This window comes from Kogia breviceps, chromosome X (genome assembly GCF_026419965.1).
Source record: "Kogia breviceps isolate mKogBre1 chromosome X, mKogBre1 haplotype 1, whole genome shotgun sequence".
NCBI classification, from domain to species: Eukaryota; Metazoa; Chordata; class Mammalia; order Artiodactyla; family Physeteridae; genus Kogia; species Kogia breviceps.
In genome coordinates, this window is record NC_081330.1 from 107,056,010 (window position 1) to 107,081,043 (window position 25,034).

Sequence of the window (25,034 nt, forward strand, 5' to 3'; positions counted from 1 at the left end):
CTGGGTCAGTTACAAACAGGTTCTGGCATTTGGCCTAGTTCCTGCTACAATTACTTTTCCTTATTGAGGACAGAAAGTGATTGCCTTGGTGCAGAGCTGAGTTTCCCTTTTATATAATATAGCGAATATTTTGCCATTTCACAGGAGTAGGAAACAGATCCAGAAACATTCCTTATGCCTGTCAAAAACCCATTCACTGTTATTAGAGGCGTGGACAAAGTTTTCTGATCCAGTACAAACACATCTGAGGGGGAAAACTTAGTCTGAAGTGTTACTTCGAAAAATTGAAACCAAGCATTATTTATTTGCAAAGGAGGCTCTGAAAATCCGGCTGCCTCAACATTTGTTGTTCTCTTTGTTGGATCCAAAATCTTTAAGAATTGATTGAAAGGCAATGAGTAGCATACAATACTGCAGTGCTTTTGGATCAAATCAGGAGCTAATAAGGACAGCAGGTAATCATCACTTGTAATTTAAGGCTGATTTACTACTCCCCAAAACTTCTGCCAATATCTCACATTAAATAATAAAAACCGCTTCTGAAAATATAGGTGTAAGTCAGTGTTTAGATGATAATTTTTTATCAGCACGCATAACGGAGCTGGAAAGAAATTAAAATGTAAGAACAGGGTGCTCACTATAAGATCTTGTTTTATCCTCACAACAACACTAGGTGGTAGGTGCTAGTATTATTATTCCTTTAGTTTTACAAATGAATAAACTGAAGATCAAGTGGCTTGCTTGAAGTCAAATAACCGATAAATGGACAAATTATTTTGTCTTCTAAATCTTAACTTCTCTGGAGTTGTATCACATCAATCACCTGCCATTCTGTGATCAAGCACAAATTGCTCTTCAATTGGGAAAACTATGTAATAAATTGTTGAGTCTGATTTTCCATCTAGTGTACTGGTTTCTCAAACAAGGCAATATATATCTGATTTTAAAAAGTTATTTAGACGCATGCTAGAAAATAGGCAGCAGGTGAGAGTTACTCCTAACATTTTTTTTTTCAGAATACTTAGGAGTGGTTTTATTACTACTGTCATCACCTCTATTAAAAACAATTGTGTACTTGTATAAGGCAGAATAGACATAAAAAAGAGATTTTTGAGTATAAAGACCACAATGTTTGAATATGGTTTTGATCTTTCCATTTTTCCCAGTTCCAAGAGAAGATCATAAGCAAATGGATTTAAGAGCAGTGGTCAGCTAAGCCTTTTCACCATATGGGTATTTCAACATGTTTCCTCCAACACTCATGAATACAAATAAAGGTCTTAATTGTTTGGCAAATCATGCTGAGCTTTATAAATGATTAAATAGTGATTTTTACAAACACTCAATAGCAAACGTTATTTCAAGTGTCTTGTACTCATGACACGTGGACAGATAGATGACCCTCCCCTTCACACACATACCTATGGACACTCATCTCTATCACAGTTAACAGGATTCAAACATTGTGTCTCACTCTTTTTCTCCATGTGTACATACACACAAGAACATTGTAGTTAATGGAATATTACTCAGCCATAAAAAGAAACAAAATTGAGTTATTTGTAGTGAGGTGGACAGACCTAGAGTCTGTCATACAGAGTGAAGTAAGTCAGAAAGAGAAAAACAAATACCGTATGCTAACACATATATATGGAATCTAAAAAAAAAAAAAAAAATGTTCCTAAGAACGTCGGGGCAGGACAGGAATAAAGATGCAGACATAGAGAATGGACTTGAGGACACAGGGAGGGGGAAGGGTAAGCTGGGACGACGTGAGAGAGTGGCATGGACTTATATATACTACCAAATGTAAAAGAGCTATCTAGTGGGAAGCAGCCACATAGCACAGGGAGATCAGCTCCGTGCTTTGTGACCACCTAGAGGGGTGGGGTTGGTAAGGTGGGAGGGATACGCCAGAGGGAGAAGATACGGGGAAATATATGTAGAGCTGATTCACTTTGTTATAAAGCAGAAACTAACACACCATTGTAAAGCAGTTATACTCCAATAAAGATGCTAAAAAAAAAAACATTATAGTTTTAGTTCTGTCTGTTTAAGCTTATTTTTAATATTGTATTGAGAAAGGTGTTATGGTGATTGTGTTTTATTTTTATTTTTGCCTACAATTTTTAAAGTTCAGCATCCAAAATTTTGAAAACTCATAAAAATTTTTTTTAAACGAAAACACTCATAATCTTTCTCTCCATATATTGCCATTAATTGGTTTGAACTTTGCTTTCAAACTTTCAGTGATTCTTTCAGAATTTTTTTCTATTAAAAAAGTAGGGTAGTATTACATATACTATTTTGTCTTCTATTTACTATTTTCCTCATATTTCATTTAATCATTAATTATACATTTTTTGTTTAAAAGGCAATATAATAAAATCTCAAAATGAATAATTCATTTTTCTCCAATTATTGGGCATTTGAATTGTTTCTAAATTTTGGTCATTGTAGTGACCATTCTTGTTCATGAATCTATGCAGTTAAATTCATTTCATGCCACCCTGCCTTGTACCCAAGTGGCTTCAGCCATTCTTGTTTTCTTCCAGCTTCTTTTTACTCACACATTTACAAGCCCTTTCTTGACTAGGAAACTTACACATTCTATTTTCTCTATCAGGATAAACAGTTAACTCTGTTATTATTTGCACATCTTCCATTTCAATAACCTCTTCACAAAAGCCTTTCCAGGCCATCTAATAAAGTTATCTAACAGTTCCCCAATTATTGGGCATTTCCTCCACTATTTTTTTTTTTAACAGTTTTCAGTGTTGTTCTTTCATAGCACTTATCACAAAGTGTGTGTGTGTGTGTGTGTGTGTGTGTGTACACTTGTTTGTTTATGCCCAGATTGAAATGCCATGAGGTCAGAAACTGTCTCATGTAAGATGCAGCACACTCAATACAAACTTACTGAACAAATTAATTGATTATCCTAGTCTTATAGATGAATGGTTACCTTATTTCTTACCTCTGTACATTTAGATATATAGAACTAAAGAGATAATGTTGGTTGTCAATTAAAATCTCAGTGTCAGGATTTAAGCACATGAGAGCTCTCTCAACTTCATCCACACTTACCCAAAGGCTGTTATGTAGTGGCAACATAACTATTTAACTAAATGTTGATTTTCATATTAAAAAAATACAGTTGACTTTTCAAAGCAATTTTTTTAACATAACCATCCATGCTGAGGCGTGGGGCATTTCTTTTTTAATATTGAGAAATTGGTAAATAGAGAATGCATTGCTATATTCAGAGATTTCTAAATCATCATGCAGAAGTTTTGTTTTTGGCTTTCAGTATTGAATGGCGGAGCTTCAACTAAATAACCTTCATATGCTTAACTAAGAATAGTAGAAGATAGCTTTGTTCATGTTTATGGCCTCTTCTGATTTCTTCTATTTTAGTGAATTCTCTTTTTGAAAGAAATAATAGTGACTTATTACCACATTTTCACACTGTTTCTGTCTCTTATGGTGATCTTCAAAATGCAATACGGTTTTAAATCCTTACAAAATGAAATTATTCTTCCTATATCGTTGGTTTTTATGGCATGTGTGAAGTTTGTTGACCTGTCATCATCACAGTGTAACCTATTACTATAAGAACACATTGAAACAAATCATCCCACGCAAATGTCGGCCTAGGTAGACATCACTCAATTGCAGCAACATTTCAGATGAGCCTCATTCAACCTTCTGTTTTTATAGAGAAAAAGATAATGTGCACATTTTCATTTCTGAAGATTGGTCAATATTATTTATTGAAAAATGCTCGTTTAAAAGCTTGTCCATTTGTACAACACGTGGTCTGTCCATATAACATCAATAATATAAATGTAAGGGTAAAGTGTCCCCTACGCACCAGTGTGTACCTTGCCAGCAAGTGCATCTGAAAGAAATTAGAACCTTGTTTGTATTTTTTCACCATGTTAGTACAGGACTTTTCAATAAAAATAAATTGCTCTTGAGCATATTTGTTTGGATAACAAAAAAAGAAAAGATCCATCTGTTTGATAGTGGACAGAATTTTCATTAAGTTTAACAGCAAAAATACCACAATTGCATCATTCACCTTCTTGTTTCAAAGCAAACAGAAAATTAGATGCAGTGAGCTCTACACAAATGTTCACTATGCATATTTTTTAACCATTAAATACATTATCAAGAATCATGTCAGCATGACATTCTAATATAACAGCTTTACAAGAACATGTAATCCGATCTAGGAATGCTCTGGTCCTCTCTAAATCAGCTTCAAATATTTTGGGGGTTGATATTTTTCTCATTATTTTGATCCACATTTTTTTAATCTAATGATCACATTTAATTAAATATACAAACGCTATCAAATGGGAAGACAAAATAGTTTTTTTTAAACAGGAAAACCTGTATCAAATAAGCTTTTTCTCGCAAGAGCTATAATAATGGAAAACTTGGTTTATTGTGTTCACAATAATTTAAACATGTATGCAATTTGCCCAAGTTTGTGTATTTTCTACTTTTCATGTGTCTGCATATCTCTGTAATATCTAAGTACTTGAGTCAGAAAAGAAGCAGTACTGAGTAGGGGGAATCTCACTGAAACGTGGTGATTATCTAGAGCCTGGTCCTGGTTCTGATACCTGTAGGATGAGTTAGACAAGCCATTTAGGCTCCCAATTCCTCATCTTCTTTTTTTAAACTATTTGATTGAGGTATGATAGATATTTATAAAGCTGTACATGGTTATTGTATACATTTGATGATATTAGAAGTAAATATGCATCTGTGAAACCATTGCCACATTCTATGCCATAAACATATCCGTCACTTCCAATTCCTCATCTTTAAAGTGGGGATAGTAAGACTTTTTTTGCTTACCTCACGCATTTGTGCAGGTCTCAAATGAAATAATCATCCGATAGCACTTTATAAAGTATGTAAGGGTGATATATTATCCCTATGAGATAATAGTAATAATTCTCTTAGCATAGTGTTAATAGTCTCTTCACCTGTTTGACATAATTTTCTATATGATAAATGACATTCCTGGTTTGAGCAAAGGACCATACTGGGAGTAATGAGTAGGTAGGTACTTAAGTTGTTGCCGAATCTGGAATATTTTGTGAATGTCTCAGATTGATCCTCTCCCCCATCTTTCTTCTTTTTTTAACAACTTTCTTTCCACGTTGAGAATATAATAATGCTTTAAATGTAAAATACAAAGATAGCTTTGTTTGTCTTTACTGATTAAACATCTAAAGTGCTTATTTTAAAGGAACAAATTGAGTTTTAGGTTTTATTGATTTATACCCTCCTTCAATCCACAAAGGATTTGAGCCAGTGTATAACAAAACTTCAAACTATAAAATGAAATACTAATAGAAAAAAATGGAACAAGCGAAGATACACACGAAAGTTTTATATTAAGGGCAGGGATAAGAAAAAGGAACGTCGGTATGGGAAAAGGGTGGCATAGAGTGGGAGTTTGAGGAGGTGCCTCCAAATCATGACAGTCCTTATTAGCTGTTTATTTTGAATGTCAAAACAAGGTAAGAGCCATTTCCAGCTATTTTCCTAAAAATATGTTTGCTGTTATAATTCTAAGTTGTCCTCACTTGAGTATTTATCTTAGTTTTTATAAAAGGCAGCATGTTCATAGGGCATCAAGTAAACTGGACCTCTGGAACTTTTAAAAAATGCTTTTCCTTTGGATTTTCATGGTAGATATCATTGATTTATTCTAAACTAAGATGTAGAAAAATACCATTAAAGAGAGCTGTGAAATGATGATATTAGAGGAGCTTAATGACATTATTTGAGATGTGATGGATTATCATTTACAATTTGAGGTGTATCTTGTCCACTATACATGGCTGTATTCCTAAGTTTAGTAGTATCTACTTGAGCAAATAATATAGTGAATTATATTTACAAGTGCTGCAATCTTAGTAGATAAAATGAGATAACCTTATTTTGAAATACTGCATTTGAATAATTAAAATACAGCAATGGGAAAGGCTATGTTGTGTGTTCTCACTCTTAAGTAAAAATTCCAGATAAAATATGTTGTTTGAGTGAGTTTATATTAATTTTCCATATGAATATAACCTATTTTTCTGATTGGAAAAGTATACTTTTTCATTGTAAAAATACATTCAAAATGATGAAAGAAAACCAAGAGTAAATATCATTAATAATCTCATTTCCCAGAGATCACATTTAACATTTTTCTTAATATTCATCTAGTCTAACTCTAACATGCCTCTCTTTTCAGAAATTGCCCTCCTACGTAGATTCTTCAGTGTCTCTGAATCTTATTTCCTCTTGTTCTACTCTTGTGTAAAGAAAATGTATTTTTGCCATGTCAAATACACAGAGTGGTTCATACACCAGATCGTTGTCTCTGTTTATTATTAAGCAAACGTCCTCGAATGTGTTCAGGTGGTGGGCAATTGGACATTTTGCCGCACCTTGTAGAATACAATGAAGTATTTACAGGGTTACTTCATTTTCGCAACTGGGGACAATTTTATTAGCTGAAGAAAGCAATTATTTTAAATTGCTTAGAAATGTGGAATTCAATTTTCATACTGCATAAGAGATTAAACCACAAACACAGGCACGCATGTCCACCACGAGAACAAGTTGTCATCCAAACCCAAATGAGCCGCCTCACATTGTCTCTGCTAATGAGTATTTGTTTGCGCCTTGTTCAGTCATGCAGAAATGCTCTTTAGCAGGAATAGGAAACCAGTTGCACTGACTTCCCGTTTTTGGAAAATTGGGATGACATTTGCTCATCCCCAGTGATAACATAGTTCCTCAAAGACCACTGACAGCAGGGTAGGACCATACCGTGCAAGTTCTCTCATTTCCCCAGAATATAATTGGTCTGGGGCCAGAGATTTTAGCTCATTTAGAGCAGCAAGGTGCTCTTTTAAAACTCCCTCACCTATTTTGGACTTCATTGCTCTCATACAGTTATGCCTTTTCCAGTCTGATGAACATTGTCCCTGACAGAGCAGACAAGCACAGGAGCCGGGCAGTTCTGCTTTCTGTATCATCTCTATCCCTCACCTTTCCCTTCTGCCCCAATCAGTGACCCTATCTCTTTCTGGTTCTTCTTTCTCCAAATGAAAGTGACAAGGCCCTGGATGTTGTTTTTAACATCATCACAAGTCTTGCTCAATTCCAGGCTCAACTGTTCCTCACTGTTTCTATATTGTTCTTTATAGTATTTGCCCTCCGTTATGGATCTCTTATTTCATCCCGTGTTGATACCATTTTAGAATCTGAGCTCGTCTAGGATCCCTGTGTGGTGGCATGCATCTTGTTAAACACCACACTGCTTTTTAAGACCTCTTTGGGATTATTTGCGATTATGTTGTCAAAATTTTATTTTTGAAAGTCTCACAGGCTTCTTGAGCCATTTTCTCTTTCAAAAGTTAAGATCATGGGATCACTATGCTTTTACCCCCCCTTCTTAATCTAATAAATACACTACACATATATACATACACAGTTTCCTGAAAGACGGATGCCACTTTACTTGTCTTAACAATTGTTCAAATCGATCATCCTATATAGGGATTAAAAAAAAAATAGTGCAACATCTCTGATGGTTCACTAAGTCTGTCCCCATATAACCTGATCAGTCTTCTGAACTCTCTTAAATTCTGTCTGCAAATGACAGAGGTTTGGCAATCAGCCTTTCTGAGTTCTTTTCTTGTATAAGGAACATCTATTGAAATACGTGCTTTGTGAGGTGAGAGAGAAGTTAAATTTGTTAGAAATCTTCATTCTTAACATGGCTAAGGTAGTGTTTAAGTGAGGAGAGAGAAGTATTTGAAAGTGATATTATTCTTATTTCTTAATAGAAGTAAAATTTATACAACATAAAACAGATTTATCTGGGAGGGGAGGAAAAGCTTATTCTTATATAAAATTTAAACCTATTAAGTTTAGGTCTTCATTTCAGTCTCTCAAGACACTTTCACTTAATATTCAGATTCTGCCGTTTCATTTATTTTCTATGCTTTCTTGCTCTGTATGACTGTAGCAGATAAATAAGGAAGTGTAGAAGGATGTCCCCAGAACTGGGAAACAAAGATATTGTGTTCAGTTTAAGTCTGCCAAGTGATTCTACTCGTAAAACCAACACCTCAGTTGAAAAAAATAAATAAATAAATAACCATTTCCATTGCTTCATGCCGCATTCCAGTCAATTCCTACTCCCTATACGCACCTGGTGTTATAATTTCTATCACCGTAGACTCGTCTTGTCAGTTCTTGAATCCATATAGATGGAATTGTGCAATTTTGACCAACGTACTACTTCTAAGAGCCATCCATGTTGTGAGCATATCAACAGTTCACTCCTTTTTATTGCTGGTTAATATTCACATTGTGTAAATACACCACAACTTTTTTGTGTATTCTTCTGTTGATGGACATTCAGGCTGCTTTCAGTTTGGGGATATATGAATAAAGACACTATGAATGTTTGTGTACAAGTCTGTTTGTGAGCACATGTTTTCACTGCTTTGGGATAAATACCTAGGAATAGAATGGCTGAGTCAAATGTGTTTTTTTTGGTTTTTTTTTTTTGTGTGTGGTAGGCGGGCGTCTCACTGTTGTGGTCTCTCCCTTTGCGGAGCACAGGCTCCGGACAAGCAGGCTCAGCGGCCATGGCTCACGGGCCCAGCCACTCCGCGGCATGTGGAATCTTCCCGGACCGGGGCACGAACCCGTGTCTCCTGCATCGGCAGGCGGATTCTCAACCACTGCGCCACCAGGGAAGCCCGAGTCAAATGTTTAAACTTAGATGATAGCGCAAACCACTTTTCTAAAGTGGTCGTGCCCTTTATACTCCCACCACTGATGGTGGAGCTGTCCATTAGCTCTACATCCTACCAATATTTGATCTTAACAGTCCTCTTAATTTTTGCAATTTTGTGGGATTTGAAGTGGTATTTTGTTGTGGTTCTAATCTGCGTTGCTCTGATGACTGACAATATTGAACATCTTTTCATGTGTTCACTGGCCATCCATGAACAGATCATTTACCTTCTTATTGGCAGAAAGTAATATTTTGAGGTCATTGATAGAACTTGGAAATTGGAAATGACAGAGACATTTCCCTACTTTAAAAAAAAATCTTCTCTGGAGACTCCATCGCAAAGCAGTGTTGCTGCTTGGGCAGCGGTGCGTTGCTCTGTAGAAGCCCTGCTCCGTGGACATCCCTGTCACTAATATGAAGTGCCAAACATTTTAATTTTCTTTGACTAGTTGCTGAAGATTGTCTCTTCAGAGCCATCAGCAGTAACTTGTTGCTTAGAAGCCTACTAGGTGTTTTAAAATACAGAAATATAATTTAATCATTTTTACCACATGTAATATGCTTATTCATTTAGTCATGTAGCCAACAAACTTTTACTGATTAACATGGTGGAAAACTCAAACATAAAGAAAACAGTGTCCTGGGCTGCCCTGGTGGCACAGTGGTCAAGAATCCTCCTGCCAATGCAGGGGACACGGGTTCGAGCCCTGGGCCAGGAAGTTCCCACATGCCACGGAGCAACTAAAGCCCATGCGCCACAATTACTTAGCCTGCGCTCTAGAGCCCATGAGCCACAACTACCGAAGCCCACGTGCCTAGAGCCCGAGCTCCACAACAAGAGAAGCCACCACAATGAGAAGCCTGTGTATCGCAACGAAGAGTAGCCCCCGCTCGCCTCAACTAGAGAAAGACCGAGAGCAGTAACGGAGACCCAAGGAAGCTTAAATAAATAAACAAACAAATAAGGAAGGAAGGAAAGGAGGAAACAGTGCCCTTGCACTAAAGAAACTCATAAACTTGCAACCAAAACAAGGATGTCTAATTTTATATAGACTATGAAAGACATCCTACAGTTGACAGGCAGTAGAATTTTGCAGGATAGATGACTTCTAGTTGAAATTTTATTTGTAAGTGTGATAGTATTTGGGGGTGTGTTTCCATTTATCCATTTAACAGACGTCTTTTGAGCACTACTGTGTAGCTGGCACTTTGCTAGGCACTAGAGTGAGAACAACAGTGATGATTCTGTCTTCCGGAGCTCATAGTCTAATGGACTGAAATGAAAGGATTGCATAAGTAGAAACAAGGGCATTTGTGATGGAGGAAAGAGAATGGCAAAGGTCTAGGGAATGGCTGAGGATTCACTGTGAGTTGTCCATGGATGAAGAATTGTAGAGTCAATTTGAGAAGCCTAGAAAGGTTTCTCCCAGGATACTGTGAAGTTCTGAATGTTACCTAAGCTATTTGGGCTTCATTAAGCAGGTAATGAGGATTCAGTATGTATGTTTGAGCAGAGAATCAACCACCAGCACTGCCCATCAGGAGGATTAATCTGGAAAGGATACGTATGATGTTTTGGTGTGAGAAGCGGTGAAGGAAAACAGTTGGGAGGAAGTATTACTAACATAGGTGAAACGTGGTGAACAAGCAGCGAGAAAGGGAGAAGTAACAGTGATGGAGGGCAGGAGGTGTAACAGTTAGGATCAGTAAGACTTGAATTGGGGAAAAGAAAGAAAGGGATAAAACAAAGATGGGGGCTTCCCTGGTGGCGCAGTGGTTGAGAGTCCACCTGCCGATGCAGGGGACACGGGTTCGTGCCCCGGTCCGGGAAGATCCCACATGCCACGGAGCGGCTGCGCCCGTGAGCCATGGCCGCTGAGCCTGCACGTCCGGAGCCTGTGCTCTGCAACGGGAGAGGCCACAACAGTGGGAGGCCTGTGTACCGCAAAAAAAAAAAAAAAAAAAAAAAAAAACAAAGATGAACTGGCAACCTGGTAACTCAGAGAATACAGATGTCATTCAAATAAAGAGTAAAATCAACAAGAGAAAGCAGTTTCAAAATGGTGTTATTGTTGGCTTCAAAATGTTTTCTTTGAGTTTAAGAAACATTTAAGAGTTTAATGTTTTCTTTGACTTTCTTTGGTTTTAAGTCAAATGGAAATGTGCCGAAATGCTAAGGAGTGGTTAAGAAGGAAGCTTCACTAGACATAAAAAAATTTAGAAAACGTTAACATTTGATAATTGAATCTTTGCCGTTACACAAATTAGATTTCTAAGGAAGTCAACACCACCTCCTTTTGCAACTATCTCTGATCTTTTAGGGATTCACATGAGTAATTCCAGAAGTTTTAACAGAAGACTTGCTGAAGTCCCCTGGCTGTTTTATTCTTAGGTTCTTCTCATTTGTATATAGTTCAGCAAGGTCAGCAAGGTACAAATTGTTGACACTGTACAAATATATTAATAACAGAGAGAATCCATTCTTGTGACTGATTTGTCTGATTTCCAGAGGATGTGCTCAGTCAACAACAGCTACACAATTGTTTTTTTTTATCATCTTCTCATCTAATTCCATGAAGGAGAGAAGCATTGCCGTACAACAGATAATGAGTTGGAAAATAAGAAAGCTAACTTCAGAAATTAAGGCTTTAGCAAAACAGGGTAGCTTGTGTTTAATGCCTGTGTAACTTGGCAAGAGGGACATATAAGGCTTAGCGATGCCCAACATGTGCTTAGAGGTGGATTGTTAGTGGATGTCTTGGGGGTTCTGTAATCTAAGCTAATGTTTAAAATCAATTAATTGATGTTAGACACAGGGATCTGTTTTTATCCCTCTTTATTTCTGGGCCTTTCCATTCTCAAGGGCCTGAGAAACTAAACCTTACTTTGATAACTTGTTCTTTGTGGTAAGAGATGAGACTTCAGTGAAACATAATTATTTTTTAATGTCTCTCTTCCATACTAGGGTGTTGAATATATTTCAAAATGTTACTTTTAACCTTTCTCAGAGGGGAAACCATTCAAGAGTACTGTCATATCTTGCCTAGTTTTATGCTCAATTTATCAGTGAATATTTCTTGAACCATTATTACGGGAAGCGGTACCCAGCACTGTGTCCAGCGCCTCAGGCTTTGATGATAATAATTACCACAATCTCTGTGTTTCTTCTCCGGATCATCTCCCCAAACCTAGGTACATATATGTATACACACACAGTCATATACACAATCACACAAGTAATTGGTCTCTTTCACAGATCATCTCTATAATCTCATTATAATACAGTGTTGTATGTAGTTATTTGCTTGCTATTCTCTCCGCCATGAAACTGAGTATTGACAGGACAATACGAACCTATTTATCACTGTAAAGGTATCAGATACAAAATAGTAACCTAACTATTTGTTGGAGTGAATCATACTGAAGAGAATACTTACCTGCATTGAACAGTTTACCTACACTAAACAACCATTTAGAGATTATGCCACAGTTAAAGCACACAGAATTCCTTTGAGTACAGAAAAGGAGTTTGTTAAGGGACAAGTTTAATTCCTGATCGCTTATTCATTCTCTCATGAATATATTTTAATTCATCTTTGTCCAGTGATTTTTAGCATTGGGTGGGTCAAATATAGGGTAAGTAGGTACAAACAGCTTTATGAGAGCGATACTCTCTTTCTTTTGAAATGAAGAATTGTACTGCCTCTCAACGTTCTACGTTATGCACATCATGAGATTGACCTCTTTGCCAGCAGATGAACAGAAAATGTTTCAGTGTAGAGATATAGCAAGGGCTGGTCATGTCAACATTACTCCTCTCACTTTCCTATGTAGCAATTTTCATGCAAATATTCAGGGAGTCCCCAAATATGTTTGGATTATGAATGCTACCTTTGAGGTTACCCATAAAGTTTTCAATGAAAATGAAAAATCCAGCCATATTTAGAGCCAAACCCCCATCACAGATTTTAGACTTAGCTCTGCCAGTAATGATCGCAGTTATATTTTCAGTCCTAATTTTCCCTCTGGGGTTCAGCCCAGTATCTGCAGCTGCCCAGGTGATGTATTTTCCTTCATTCACATCTCCACTGAATGGCTAAATCCTATCTATCTACCTCCCAAATACCAATTGGTTTCATCAACTTTTCTCTGCTTGTACCACTGACTCCCCGATCCACGCTACTATTTCTCCTCACCTTAACTACAGTGATAACTACTAGGTCTCTCTATTTCTACTCTAGACCTTCTCCAGTCCATCCTTCTACTGCGGCCAATGATGAACAACACTTAGCATGGTGCCTGGCCAATAGCAGATGCTCAATAAATAGTTGTTCAGTCAATGAATGACTCAATGGGTGAAAACATTTGATAAACATGGCAAGTACCAACAGAAACTACAACTTTTCAGAGCCAGTGACATTAGATAATGAGATTAAGTGATGAGATATCTTATATTTTTAAATCTATCCTAGTAATTATGTAGAAAGAATTTATGCCTCAAGTCATGTGTTCTATTACCAGGACCACATAATGAAAGCATGGTCAGAGACAAGAGCCTCCTTTTAATCAAAGAAAAGTCTATTTGTTTTCTTAACAGATCTAAGTAAATGGAGAGAAAAACAACTCTTAAATATTTCCAGGTAGTTCTCCTAAAGTTCTAATGAATGATTTAGAAGCCAAGAAGGATTGAATAAATCTGTGAACCTAGAGAGGCGTAGCATTGATTTGAACAAAGTAAAACCTATTAACTTTGCAAAGTTGTGTGCTTTATAACAACAGTTTTCTTTAAAGCAAGGGCCACTGCTCTCAGAGGGCAGTGGAAGGCATGTATGCTCCACCTAAAGGCATTCAAATTATTAAAGTCCTAATGCCAAAACATGTCTGAGGACAGATTTAACTTGAACCCTTCAGTTTCAGATCCCCAAAGGCAGAGATTTAACATATATACTGTTTTATTCCTTTGGAATCTGCTTGAAATTGAGAAATGCATGTTTCGGGTTTTTTTCCCCCCAAGGCATTATTTCTTGGGGAAGGAAGAAAACAAAAGCCTGAGATAATCTCATAAAGCATGTAGTACTTAAAGTACTTTATGATGAATTCATTTGGTATCCACGTTAATAGAAGTGATAATAATGAATGTATATATCACTGATGTGGATGAGATAAACACATCTAAAGGAAACTTTATTGTAATTTGATATTAGGTAAATGTCCTATTAAAATAAATCGCTACTGTACATAATTTTCCTTTAGTTCGTTGGCAGGATGTTTGCTTTGGAAAAGGAGCAATCTAATTCTAGTTTGAGGAGGAATTCTCATTATTCTTTTATAGCAACCATTGTCAGGAGCAGATAGTGAATTGTACCAACGAACACATCTGCTACACAGGAAAAAAGAGTACTAGATGAAATCTAACCAGACCCCCTGCTGCCTCCATTTCCTGTAACAAACTAACAAAAACATACATGTTGTTTTAGCATTATTAGTGGGACACAATAAATGTTTACTGAAATGCAAAACAAATGAGACCAGGAGAAAGTACAGGCTGAAAAGGTACATTTTACCTTTCATTGATCATTTGTGAAGGCTGCTCCTCTTTGATTTCATTTAGTTGGCAAATCACAATTAAAAGATCTGCAGGTCCTTAGAAAAAAGTTGAATCTGAGGTACAGTTCAAATTTGGAGACATTTTACGGTCAAAAGAAGAAAAATCTCTTTCAGTATTACTTAATCCTTAGCTATAAAGTCTAATATAGACATGAATGCTACCAATAAATGACACTAAATAGAAATATTTTATAAATACCTATACAAAGGTGAGGCACTTAGCTCGCTCTCTCTCTCTCTCTCTCTCTCTCTCTCTCTCTCTCTCTCTCTCTCTCTCGGCTCCTCAACGGCCCAGCAGAAGACGAACATTTAAGCTGAGCAATGAGTTTGATCTGCAAAACTGGGGACACTCGGGGAAGCAGAAAGCCATTCTGTTTTACTGGGAGTTGGAGTTAAAGTTGGGATTGGGGAGCAGCAGTAGAGCGGGCTGCAAAAGCAGAGGAGAGAACAGGCTGTAGAGGCCTTTCAGACTTTCCCTGGTAGGCTAGTATTTGGACTTAATCTTGTAGTAAATATGGAGGCATCATTCTTGATCCCCTCACTCCGGGCTCTGGACCTTGATTCTTGCCACCTATACCTTTCATGCTTTACTAAAACATTACCACTTTTCACTTTTTTTAATCCTTCCTATTTTTGTGTTTACTATTTTTTTCACTCTGCCTCTCTTTCTCCCTCTTTTAAACTGCTGGATTTCCCCAGTTTTAGCCATCTTTCAATCCTTGTCACTATCCTCATGAGGTGCTCTCACAGGGTCATCAAGTCTTTCATGAGGATAGAATCACCCAGCCCATGAATGGGCTAGATTGAGTGTGTCCTGTTGCTAAGTCTGCTGTTTTCCTTAAGTATGTGTCCATTTCCTTACAAAAATTCATCATCTAACAAAAGTTGAGAGATATTTTCTGAGCACGTTAAAACCTCTAAAGGTGGTCATGACTGTATAGTCTAAGAACTAACATGAGAGACAAACTTGTCCAATTTATCTTTGAGAAAAGGACCAGAAACAATTTTTCAGACTCTTACTTGAATCCTAGGGACTGACAAAGAGGAACAGTGGCAAAGATAGTGCATCATATTTTTTATGAAATTGCACCATAAATTTCTACCTGGCAGTTTCACAAATCTCTAGAGGGTTCATATTATTACATGTTTTCACTTGACCAATGAGTAAACTGAGGCAGTGATTAATCTGTCTCAAAATAAAACAATAACAGACTTACCAGTAAATCACAGGATTGGATTTTTGACATATTTGCTTGTTCAGTGAAGGTTTGTTTGTCTCTCTTCTGTTTCCCTCAGTCTTTATCTTTTCTCCCAATCATTTTTTGTCTCGTCTATTTTCCTATTCCACCTGGTTTGTGATATTTTGCCAATTCTTTATCTCCTACATAGCTTATCCAATTTGTCATTGTACAATTTCCCATAACTGCTTCTTAGCTTTCTATTTTTCTTCATTTGTCACATTTTATTTTCTAGGTATTGTGTTTTGATACAGTTTTGGAAAGTTTTACAAATATACTTATTAAACTTATGCAGTATTTTCAGACAAAATGTACTAGTTTCTTTGTCTCATATTTTTCCCTCTATAAAAATCTACTGATAGGTGTTCCTTCCTTGCCTATAATTCTTCTTCTCTTCCCTCAATTTGACCAGACTTGGAGGACTTAGATATGTGTGTCACTGTCTATAATTTAGGAACATTTCTCAATTTCAAAAGCATACAAGAAGTTAATAATAATGCAGTAACTCTAAGACGTGCCCCTTCTGCTCCCTTGCCTGCTCCACGTATTTCTTGCCTACCTTTCTTTAATAGTGTATCTATTTTATACACCTATGTCGCCTTTCATGCAGAGATTCTGATTCAGTGGGTTTACAGTGGAATTCTGGACTTTTGTATTTATAGTTTGAAAAAGCTCCCTAGGGGAGTCTGATAAGCAGTCATTATTAAGAATGATGCTTTAATATTGGAATCAAAACACAATAAGCTTTCTAACTATGATGAATAACCCAATCAATTTAATTATGATTTTTTTTCTATCCAAAGCTAAGACTAGATGTTAATTGCCAGAGAAAGAGATAAGGATGCCTATGACAACAGAACATTAATATGATATCAAAGCTTGGAAAGTTCGCTGGTAGTGAATAATTTAGTACTTAAAATAGTTAGAAGCTATAGAATGAAAATGAATTTGTTTTTCACTAAGTGAATAAAGTTGATTGAGGTTTTACATTTAATTTTGTAAGTCAAATTTTATCTTTGGGCTCAGAGGCTAGCTGTAAAACAACATGTACAAGTTTTTACTTCCTGTTTTGATCCATTATTTTGTTGTCTTAAGCGTTATTACTGAAAATTCTCCTCATGTCGATCATACACTATAAATACTTCTCCTGATGACAAAATCTCACACAAATGCAGTACACTATTTAATGAGCTCTTCTTTCACAAAATTTTTTTTAAAAATCTGAAGGCCCTGATTTGGGACTCTGTATAAATGAGATTTGAATCTAACAATTTTAAATTATTGCTTCATTCTTAGCTACTCAGTTCTATCACTTATCTGGGAAAAATAAATAATAAAGCCCTTGTTGATTCTACAATTGGATTGTAAAAGTCACTGAAGCCATCAGCCATGAAGTAGAAGGGCCAAGATCAAAAATACAAAGCAAGGGGGCTGAGAGAAAATTCTGAAGCAGTTTTAGTTTATAGCATTATACCCTAGAATCAAGAATTCTTTGATTCCTTAACAAAGATCCAGAGGGCATTTACTCTATCATGTTATTACTCAAAGTGTTGTTCCCAGACCAACGATATCAGTATCCCCTTGAAGATTGTTAGAAGTAGAGAATTTGGGGCCCTCGACAGACGTACTGAATCGGAATCAGCAGTTTAACAAGATCTCTAGGAGATGTGCACATTAAAGTTTGAGACTCAGTGCTATAGAACACATCTGATAGGTGCTCCATGCATTTTTAAAAAGTATTTCTAACAGCCGTGGGTATTGGACATTGTTGGAGATACAAATTAGAGCCATAATCTTTCTCCTCTAACAGCTTCCCTGACTTTGGTGTTTTCGGCAAAGGTTTCCCCATTTCAGGAGTCATTCATGATTGCATGATCCAGCTAGTTCTCCAGCCCTGTTGATTCTGCCTCAACAGTTCATGTTACCTCTTGCCTTTCTGTTCTGGTGCATTGTCTAAACTCTAGGTTTAGCCCCAATACCTACCTCGCAGACTCCTGTCCTAGCTGTTTTACCTGTGTCCTGCCTTAACATTAGCCTAAACTTTGCCTCAGAATTACCTAGCAACACAGCTCTAGCTCTGACACTCCTGTACTTATGTCATTTTCTGTTGCTCTCCAACGAGTTGCAAAGTCTTTAATGAAAAGCAAAGTCCTCTCTGCCCAAGCCCAATATTAATCCAGGGCTACACCTCTCCCTAAACTTCCACTCTCATACGGTGACATAGAGCCCAAATGTATACTCGGGATCAGATCACAGAAATTGCACACCATAGGCCTTCTGCCATCCCCTTTCCCCCCGCCCCGACCCTGCATGTCCCTAAGGCCTACCTATTCTTTCAATTCCAAATTATCTCCTTTTCATCCTTCCACTAAGATCCTCCCCCTTCTGATCTATCATTTATTGAGCACCTTGCTTTCTCTGTTCTACTGTATATAGTGTAACAAATTATCCTTCACAAATATGTCTAATCTTGTCAGCTAGATTATACACTGCCTAAAACCTAGAAAATTGTACTTACTTATTTGAATCTCTAGGAGGTCCAGTGATCAGTATTAATACTAATAATACCTTGGCAATGATGAGAACTCCTTCCTTCCTCCCCTCCTCTCCTCCTCTGCTTCCTTTATTCATAGATTCATGCATTCACTCAGTGGATACTTATTGAAACCCCTCATGAACCAGATGTTATAGTAAGCATTAGGAACAAGACTGTATATAGGACACAATCTCTGACCTCAAAGAATTTATGGTATAATCGGAATATAGACACAGTTTGTTATGAATGGGGCTACCTCTTACTAAGCAATAACTGTCACATGCAACAGTGATCTGAACAGGTGTTAAAGAGTGTGATGCAAGTAAAGTCAACTAGCTGCAGGGAAGTATCACATGTTTACTAGAGCACATCTCATGCACAAGAGAGTATGGTCGGGAAAGCTTACTAATAGCTCAGTGACTGTGCATAGTTTTATGTTTATTGTGAGGTACTGTGCTCCTGGAATAATGGCCTGTTGTCATTTTTGCAGATTTAGTGAGTCTTTTAATTGTTGAAGACATACTACCAAAAATTCTAGTATTCAAAATAATAATACATGAAAGTAGTAAAAACCAAACAAACAAAAACCCAAGAAATTTATGTGTAATGAGAATCTAAAGGAGATTTGACCCAGTCTTAGAAAACAGGCATTCATTTATTTATTTGGCAAGCATGTAATGGAGTTTGTATGTACTTGCTCTTGGGACAGAGGGATATAAGAATATTATGTAAATAGAATCACATGTACTGGAAAGTGGTCTGCATAATGACTGTCCCATCCATATGTAAGGGACTGTGAGTCCTTTAGATTGAAATATGGTAAATATCTCAAGTTCTTATATTACTTCATTTTCTAAACTTCAGATTTAGTAATGGGTTGTAATTGCCTTACAAATTCTAGATTACCTTTTTTTTTTAAAAAAAAAGGTAGAGTGCCTTTTTTATTTAACGGCAAAAGGCATTTTTAATACATATTTGGTTGCAACAGTCTTTTTAAAAAGAACTATTTTTCTGACACTCTACTCTTAAAATTTCATTTAGGATAAAAAGCAGAAGATATTTAAGCTTGACACCGTCAATGACTCATAAAAATATTCTGGTGGCTATAGATTATTTTTAAATTTCTCTGTACCTTAGGGATTTCTTGATAGGCTGCCCCTGAAAGCAATTACTTCTCAGTCTTATGTGGTTTTATAATGCAAAATTCATTGATGGAATCAGAATTTGAAATAAATTTCCTTCTCGTATAGTAATGAATTTTTGTTTAAATATCTCTAGGCTTTTTAAAAAAAACTCTGGCTACACTATGTTTCTTCTTTTTCACCTCTCATATTGACAGTCTCGAAGAAATCTAAATACTTTCTTCATGTTTAAATTGTACAGTACTTCATAGACTATTAAACATGGAATATCCTTGTGGGGACAAGAAATCGAATTTGCTCTTGAGAAGGTTTCCAACTAATTGATTTGTAGGACATTATAACATCCTCTAGCTGACAAGCTTTACAAATATAAAAACGAGCTGAACTGAGAGGGTGCTTTTTTACTGACATATAAAAGGTGTCTTTCTGTCTTGTATCCTTTGGATATGGGCATGTCAGTTTCATAGAGAAACTTTCACATGGAGCTTTTTTATTTCTTTCTGTCCCAATAGAACTGCATGTGGTAGCACACTGTTTAATCTTTTCTCAAATAAAAGGACATGGGGCTTCATTTTTGTTTTGCCTTTTTGGTATCTCACAGGAACTCCAGGATGGCATCGGGCAGCGGCAAACTGTTGTCAGAGTATTGAATGCAAATGGGGAAGAAATAATTCAGCAGTCCTCAAAAACAGATGCCAGTATTCTACAAGAAAAATTGGGAAGCCTGAATCTGCGGTGGCAGGAGGTCTGCAAACAGCTGGCCGAAAGAAAAAAGAGGTAGGGCGACAGATAAACTAGGAATTCTAAAGTTTTAGCGGAGCTGTTTAAGCTGCCCTTAAAAGAAAAAAAAAAGATTTTTGTGAAAGATTATAACCAGGGTGAAAGGCACTAACGTTAAGGAGCCCATCAACAGTTAATAGCAATAGTGAACTTGTTCGTTCTTTTTCTAGAATAATAAAATACGTAGCTGTTGCTAGTTAAATGGGCAGTGCTTTTTGACTGTTATAAATTTTGAAGTTTGTTTTAAAAATCACACATGATTGTTTAAATATGAATGTCTTCAGTCTATTCCAGCTTAAACAAGCTGCTTCTCAATTATTTTTTAAAGAATATGAGAAAGGGAAGTTATAAATGACCATTTTGTAGGAAAGACTTTGGCTAGATTTTTTTAACAGCTACATATGTGACTTACGATGCTGAAAAACATGATAGTCATATATACCTTTTAGTTCCACTACATTTCTTAGTACATTCTGAAAGAGGGACTTGGGCTGAAAACGTTCAAATCTAGAGAGGAAAACAAAACTTGAGAAAGGTTAGTGTTGAATTCAATCATCATTTAACTTTCCCTTGGAATGTATCGAAAGTATAGAAAGCCAAGTGTGTGCTGCTGCAGTTGGAAAACATAGATATTTTTATAAACAGGAATTTGTATTATGCTTCCAGTTGTTGCGAATGTTTCCTGTTTCATAAGGGAGGACTTGGTCATTATTTACCAAATGAGACTATTGTTATGAACAACGAAAACTCAGTTCTACTGCCAAGCTTTTGCTTCCTACCTATCATCTACATAATAGGTGGATTTTAATATTCAGAAGGCTAGAACAACTCACTGATGAGCGTCTTTGGTGAGGATGTGTTAGAAAGATTTTGGAATTACGTCCATTGTCCATTGCCCACCTCCTCTGGCCGCCTTTGCTCATGTTGCATTATTCAGAAAGTAGGTACAATTCATATTGCTGTACAAAATGAATGCATTAGTTGATCTACACACATGTGCGCACACACGTACACAAATCTTGCTAAAGTTAAAAAATAATAGCATCATCTGAAAACATTTTTATTTTAAATCTTGGTTTAGAAAATATTGTTTTATATATATATAAACAAAATATATATTGTTCTATGTATTATATATATAAACATAAAATAAAGATCCAAACTTTGTAGTTAAATTGCTTCCTTGGGAAAGTCATACACTTTTTTTTCCCCCAAATTGAAATCCTTCTATTAAATATACAACTATCCCATTATTTAAATAACTGATATATTTACACTGTGGGCAGGTTTAAACCTGTGTAACATCATTTCTGCCCCAGACCCAATCTAGTCTAAAATAAGATGTTAAGAAATGGGGAGATTAAGGAAAATTGAATAGCACGTATAAGAATATGTTGAATTCATAAAGTGGATTAAATTGATTGGAGGATTATTTTTTCATTATTGTATACAAGGTATTGTTTCTCATTTTGAAGTACCTTACTCATATAATGTTTGAGTAAAGCTTGTTAATATTTTCTATAACTTCTTACCTGGATTTTTAAATTCTTGTTATTGGTTATTGACTTATAAATGCAAATTATAACTTATAAATGAAGATAGGGCAATATACCTGTTTCACCAAATAAGCTCAAAAATTTTAGATCTTTCTAAGCTTAGAAGAAATTGGTGTATGCTGACTCTTGTGAAATATTACACAAACTGTAGGTTAATTACAGCTAGGGATTTGGCTGTAATTGGTTAGAAAAAATTTCTCACATTTAAACATTCTGACCTACATTAACTATTGCACTTTTGGTCCTTAAAAAGTCAAGATCGATTTCCTTGAGATTTTTTTTTTTAACTCAGCTTTTAAAGTTGTCCACTTCATGATACATTTAAAAAGTAAATGTTAGCATATTTAAATTTTCACTGAGATCAGTTTTGTGGCATACTCAGGATTTTTGTATCATTTAAATTTTATGAAATGTAAAAGTGATAAAATATAAGTGCCATTTCTATACAAATACACTCACAGCTATTTCCAAGCACCCAGTAGCACATAAAGTAAAAATAAGTAAAATAATATTTTATAAAGAATTTATTAACCTAACAGTTGTGGGAGGGCTGTACATGAGACTATTATTAATCAGTGTCATGCTTTCAATGCACTCCAAGCAGAAGTTAGAAGGAGATAGAAGTTATTTATTGCACAGGTGAAAAATAAGATGACTGTTCAAGGTGACAACAGTATTCTTAGTTTGCAGTGGGATTTAAATACAGCTGTTGGAAATAGATAATATTTCTTAGTCCATGTACACAAATGAAAAAAGTATATAATTTAAGCAGTTAAAGTCTACAAAAGTTATTTGTAGCTTTATAGCTACAGAATTTTAAACGTTTCTCTTTGAAAATGTAAGCTATCCGAAATATGAGAAGAAAATTCTCAGAAAATTTCAAATGCAGTGGACATCCGTTAAGGTTAGTCTGTGTTGGAAGTAAATGAAGTATAAAATAGTCAATTAGCTGTGCAATTTAATATAGAAAATTTACCGTTGCCTCAATTATGAAGCAGAGGAACTGGATAACATCTATAGGTTTAAGCATCATAGTAATGAGTTTAATGATGACTTAGCCGCCAAAAACGTCTTTGTAAACAAAGAAGATGCAAGTGAAAACCTATTGACCATAAAGGGAAGTCATAGGTTAAAACAAAGCAAGCCTGTATATGAAGACTCTTAAGCCTCGGTCCACTGATAGAATTCAAGGGGTGCCATGAGCTTGAATGGGGGGAAATACCTCTTTGTTTTCACTAACCTCTTAACTGAAGTTGAGCATCCCCTTGCATTTTGAATATAGGCAACAAACCAGAGCAATGCTAGCAGTATCTGTGAAAGCACAGATGTTTTCCTGTCTCATTAGAGTTGTTACATATATCTCAAAATATGGTTCTTGCTTATCACTGCTTCAAAACTACAGTAGTTATTAGATCTACCACAGTATCTTATTAATGTGTTAATAATAAACAAGCAAGCATTACTTTATCACAAAGTTGTGTTTCTAATAGCTTTGAAACTATTTCAATACAATTGGCTTCCTGTGGTGTCCTATGTATTTTATATTCTGGATTTTAAAACATTATTCTGAGAAGCCTCAGGCTTCACCAGATTGCTGAAGGGGTCCATAACATGAAAACAACAACAACAACACTGTTTCTAGTCAGCTGTTCGTTTAATCTGCCCAGAGCTCATTCTCATATATTGGGTTGGCCAGAAAGTTCGTTTGGAAAAACCCGAACGAACTTTTTGGCCAACCCAATACCATGCTTTTACTCCTTTTTGATGGTGTAGTCACCATCCTCAAACATTCCTTTATTTTTTCCTGGAGTTTTCCAGGAGATGTACCAGTCAAGGGAATGTAGGTAGGCAGGCCTTCAAGCAATGGGTTGCTGACAACATAAGAAACTGTATTTTACTTAGAATAATGTCAGTTTATGAAAGATTGAATGAAAGAGGGAAGCAGCATAATGGGAGGTGAAATCTCTAAATTGAGGAATCTCTGAATCATTGCCCATGGCAACAAACAATGATCTTAAGAGATTATCTCTCCTCTTTTCTTTTGACGAATGTGATATTACTTTCTCCATTTCACAGATAAGACAAAAATTGTACTAACATATATTGAGGAATAACAACTTTAATTTAAATTTTACTGGATTGAAAATATTGCTTGAAATTTTTCTTTTCCAATTTTTTTTTTTTTTTTTTTTTTTGCGGTAAGCGGGCCTCTCACTGTTGTGGCCTCTCCCATTGCGGAGCACAGGCTCCGGACGCGCAGGCTCAGTGGCCATGGCTCACTGGCCCAGCCGCTCCGCGGCATGTGGGATCTTCCCAGACCGGGGCACGAACCCGCTTCCCCTGCATCGGCAGGTGGACTCTCAACCACTGCGCCACCAGGGAAGCCCTTCCAACATTTTTTAGTGAAAAATTTCAAGCATATAGAAAAGTTGAAAAAAAGCATAATGAATACCCATATACCCTCCTCTCCTCCTTCTACATTTCTAGATTCAACAATTAACATTTTACCATATATGCTTTTTCTTTCTCTTTCTCTCTACCTCCTCAGTATCTGCCTTGATGTAATATAGGAAATAATATACACACACAAATTTTTGTTTTAACAATTGCATGTAAATTATAAACACTCTTATACTTAACCACTAAATACTTCAGCATGCATCTCCTTAGTTTAATGACATGCCGTATATAATCATGAGTGTTTATCATGCTCAAGAAAATTGAAAATAACACCATATTTTTAATGTCCTATCCATGCATCTTTTCAAATTAGAGTTTTCTCCAGATATATGCCCAGGAGTGGGATTGCTAGATCATCTGGTAACTCTTTTCAGTTTTTTTTAAGGAACCTCCATACTGTTCTCCATAGTGACTGCACCAATTTACATTGCCACCAACAGTGTAGGAGGGTTCCTTTTTCTCCACACCCTCTTCAGCATTTATTATTTGTAGAGTTTTTGATGATGGCCATTCTGATTGGTGTGAGGTGATACTTCGTTGTAGTTTTGATTTGCATTTCTCTAATAATTAGCAATGTTGAGCACCTTTTCATGTGCCTCTTGGCCATCTGTATGTCTTCTTTGGAGAAATGTCTGTTTAGGTCTTCTGCCCATTTTTGGATTGGGTTGTTTGTTTTTTTATGTTAAGTCGTATGAGTTGTTTGTATATTTTGGAGATTAATTCCTTGTCAGTAGCATCATTTGCAAATATTTTCTCCAAGTCCATAGGTTGTCTTTTCATCTCATTTATGGTTTCCTTTGCTGTACAAAAGCTTTTAATTAGGTCCTATTAGTTTATTTTTGTTTCTCTAGGAGACAGATCCAAAAACATATCACTGCAATT

General features: G+C 36.1%; 1 protein-coding gene across 18 annotated transcripts in view; it reads left to right on the forward strand.

Moving 5' to 3' along the window:
* DMD (dystrophin) overlaps positions 1-25,034 on the forward strand; it is a 2,551,447-nt gene that overhangs the window by 1,661,891 nt on the left and 864,522 nt on the right. For all 18 annotated transcript variants that reach the window (XM_067023689.1, XM_067023685.1, XM_067023692.1 and 15 more), the window contains one exon: positions 19,958-20,133. In XM_067023689.1, the coding sequence (XP_066879790.1) occupies positions 19,958-20,133 (176 nt within the window). The remainder of the gene's footprint in view (positions 1-19,957; positions 20,134-25,034) is intronic.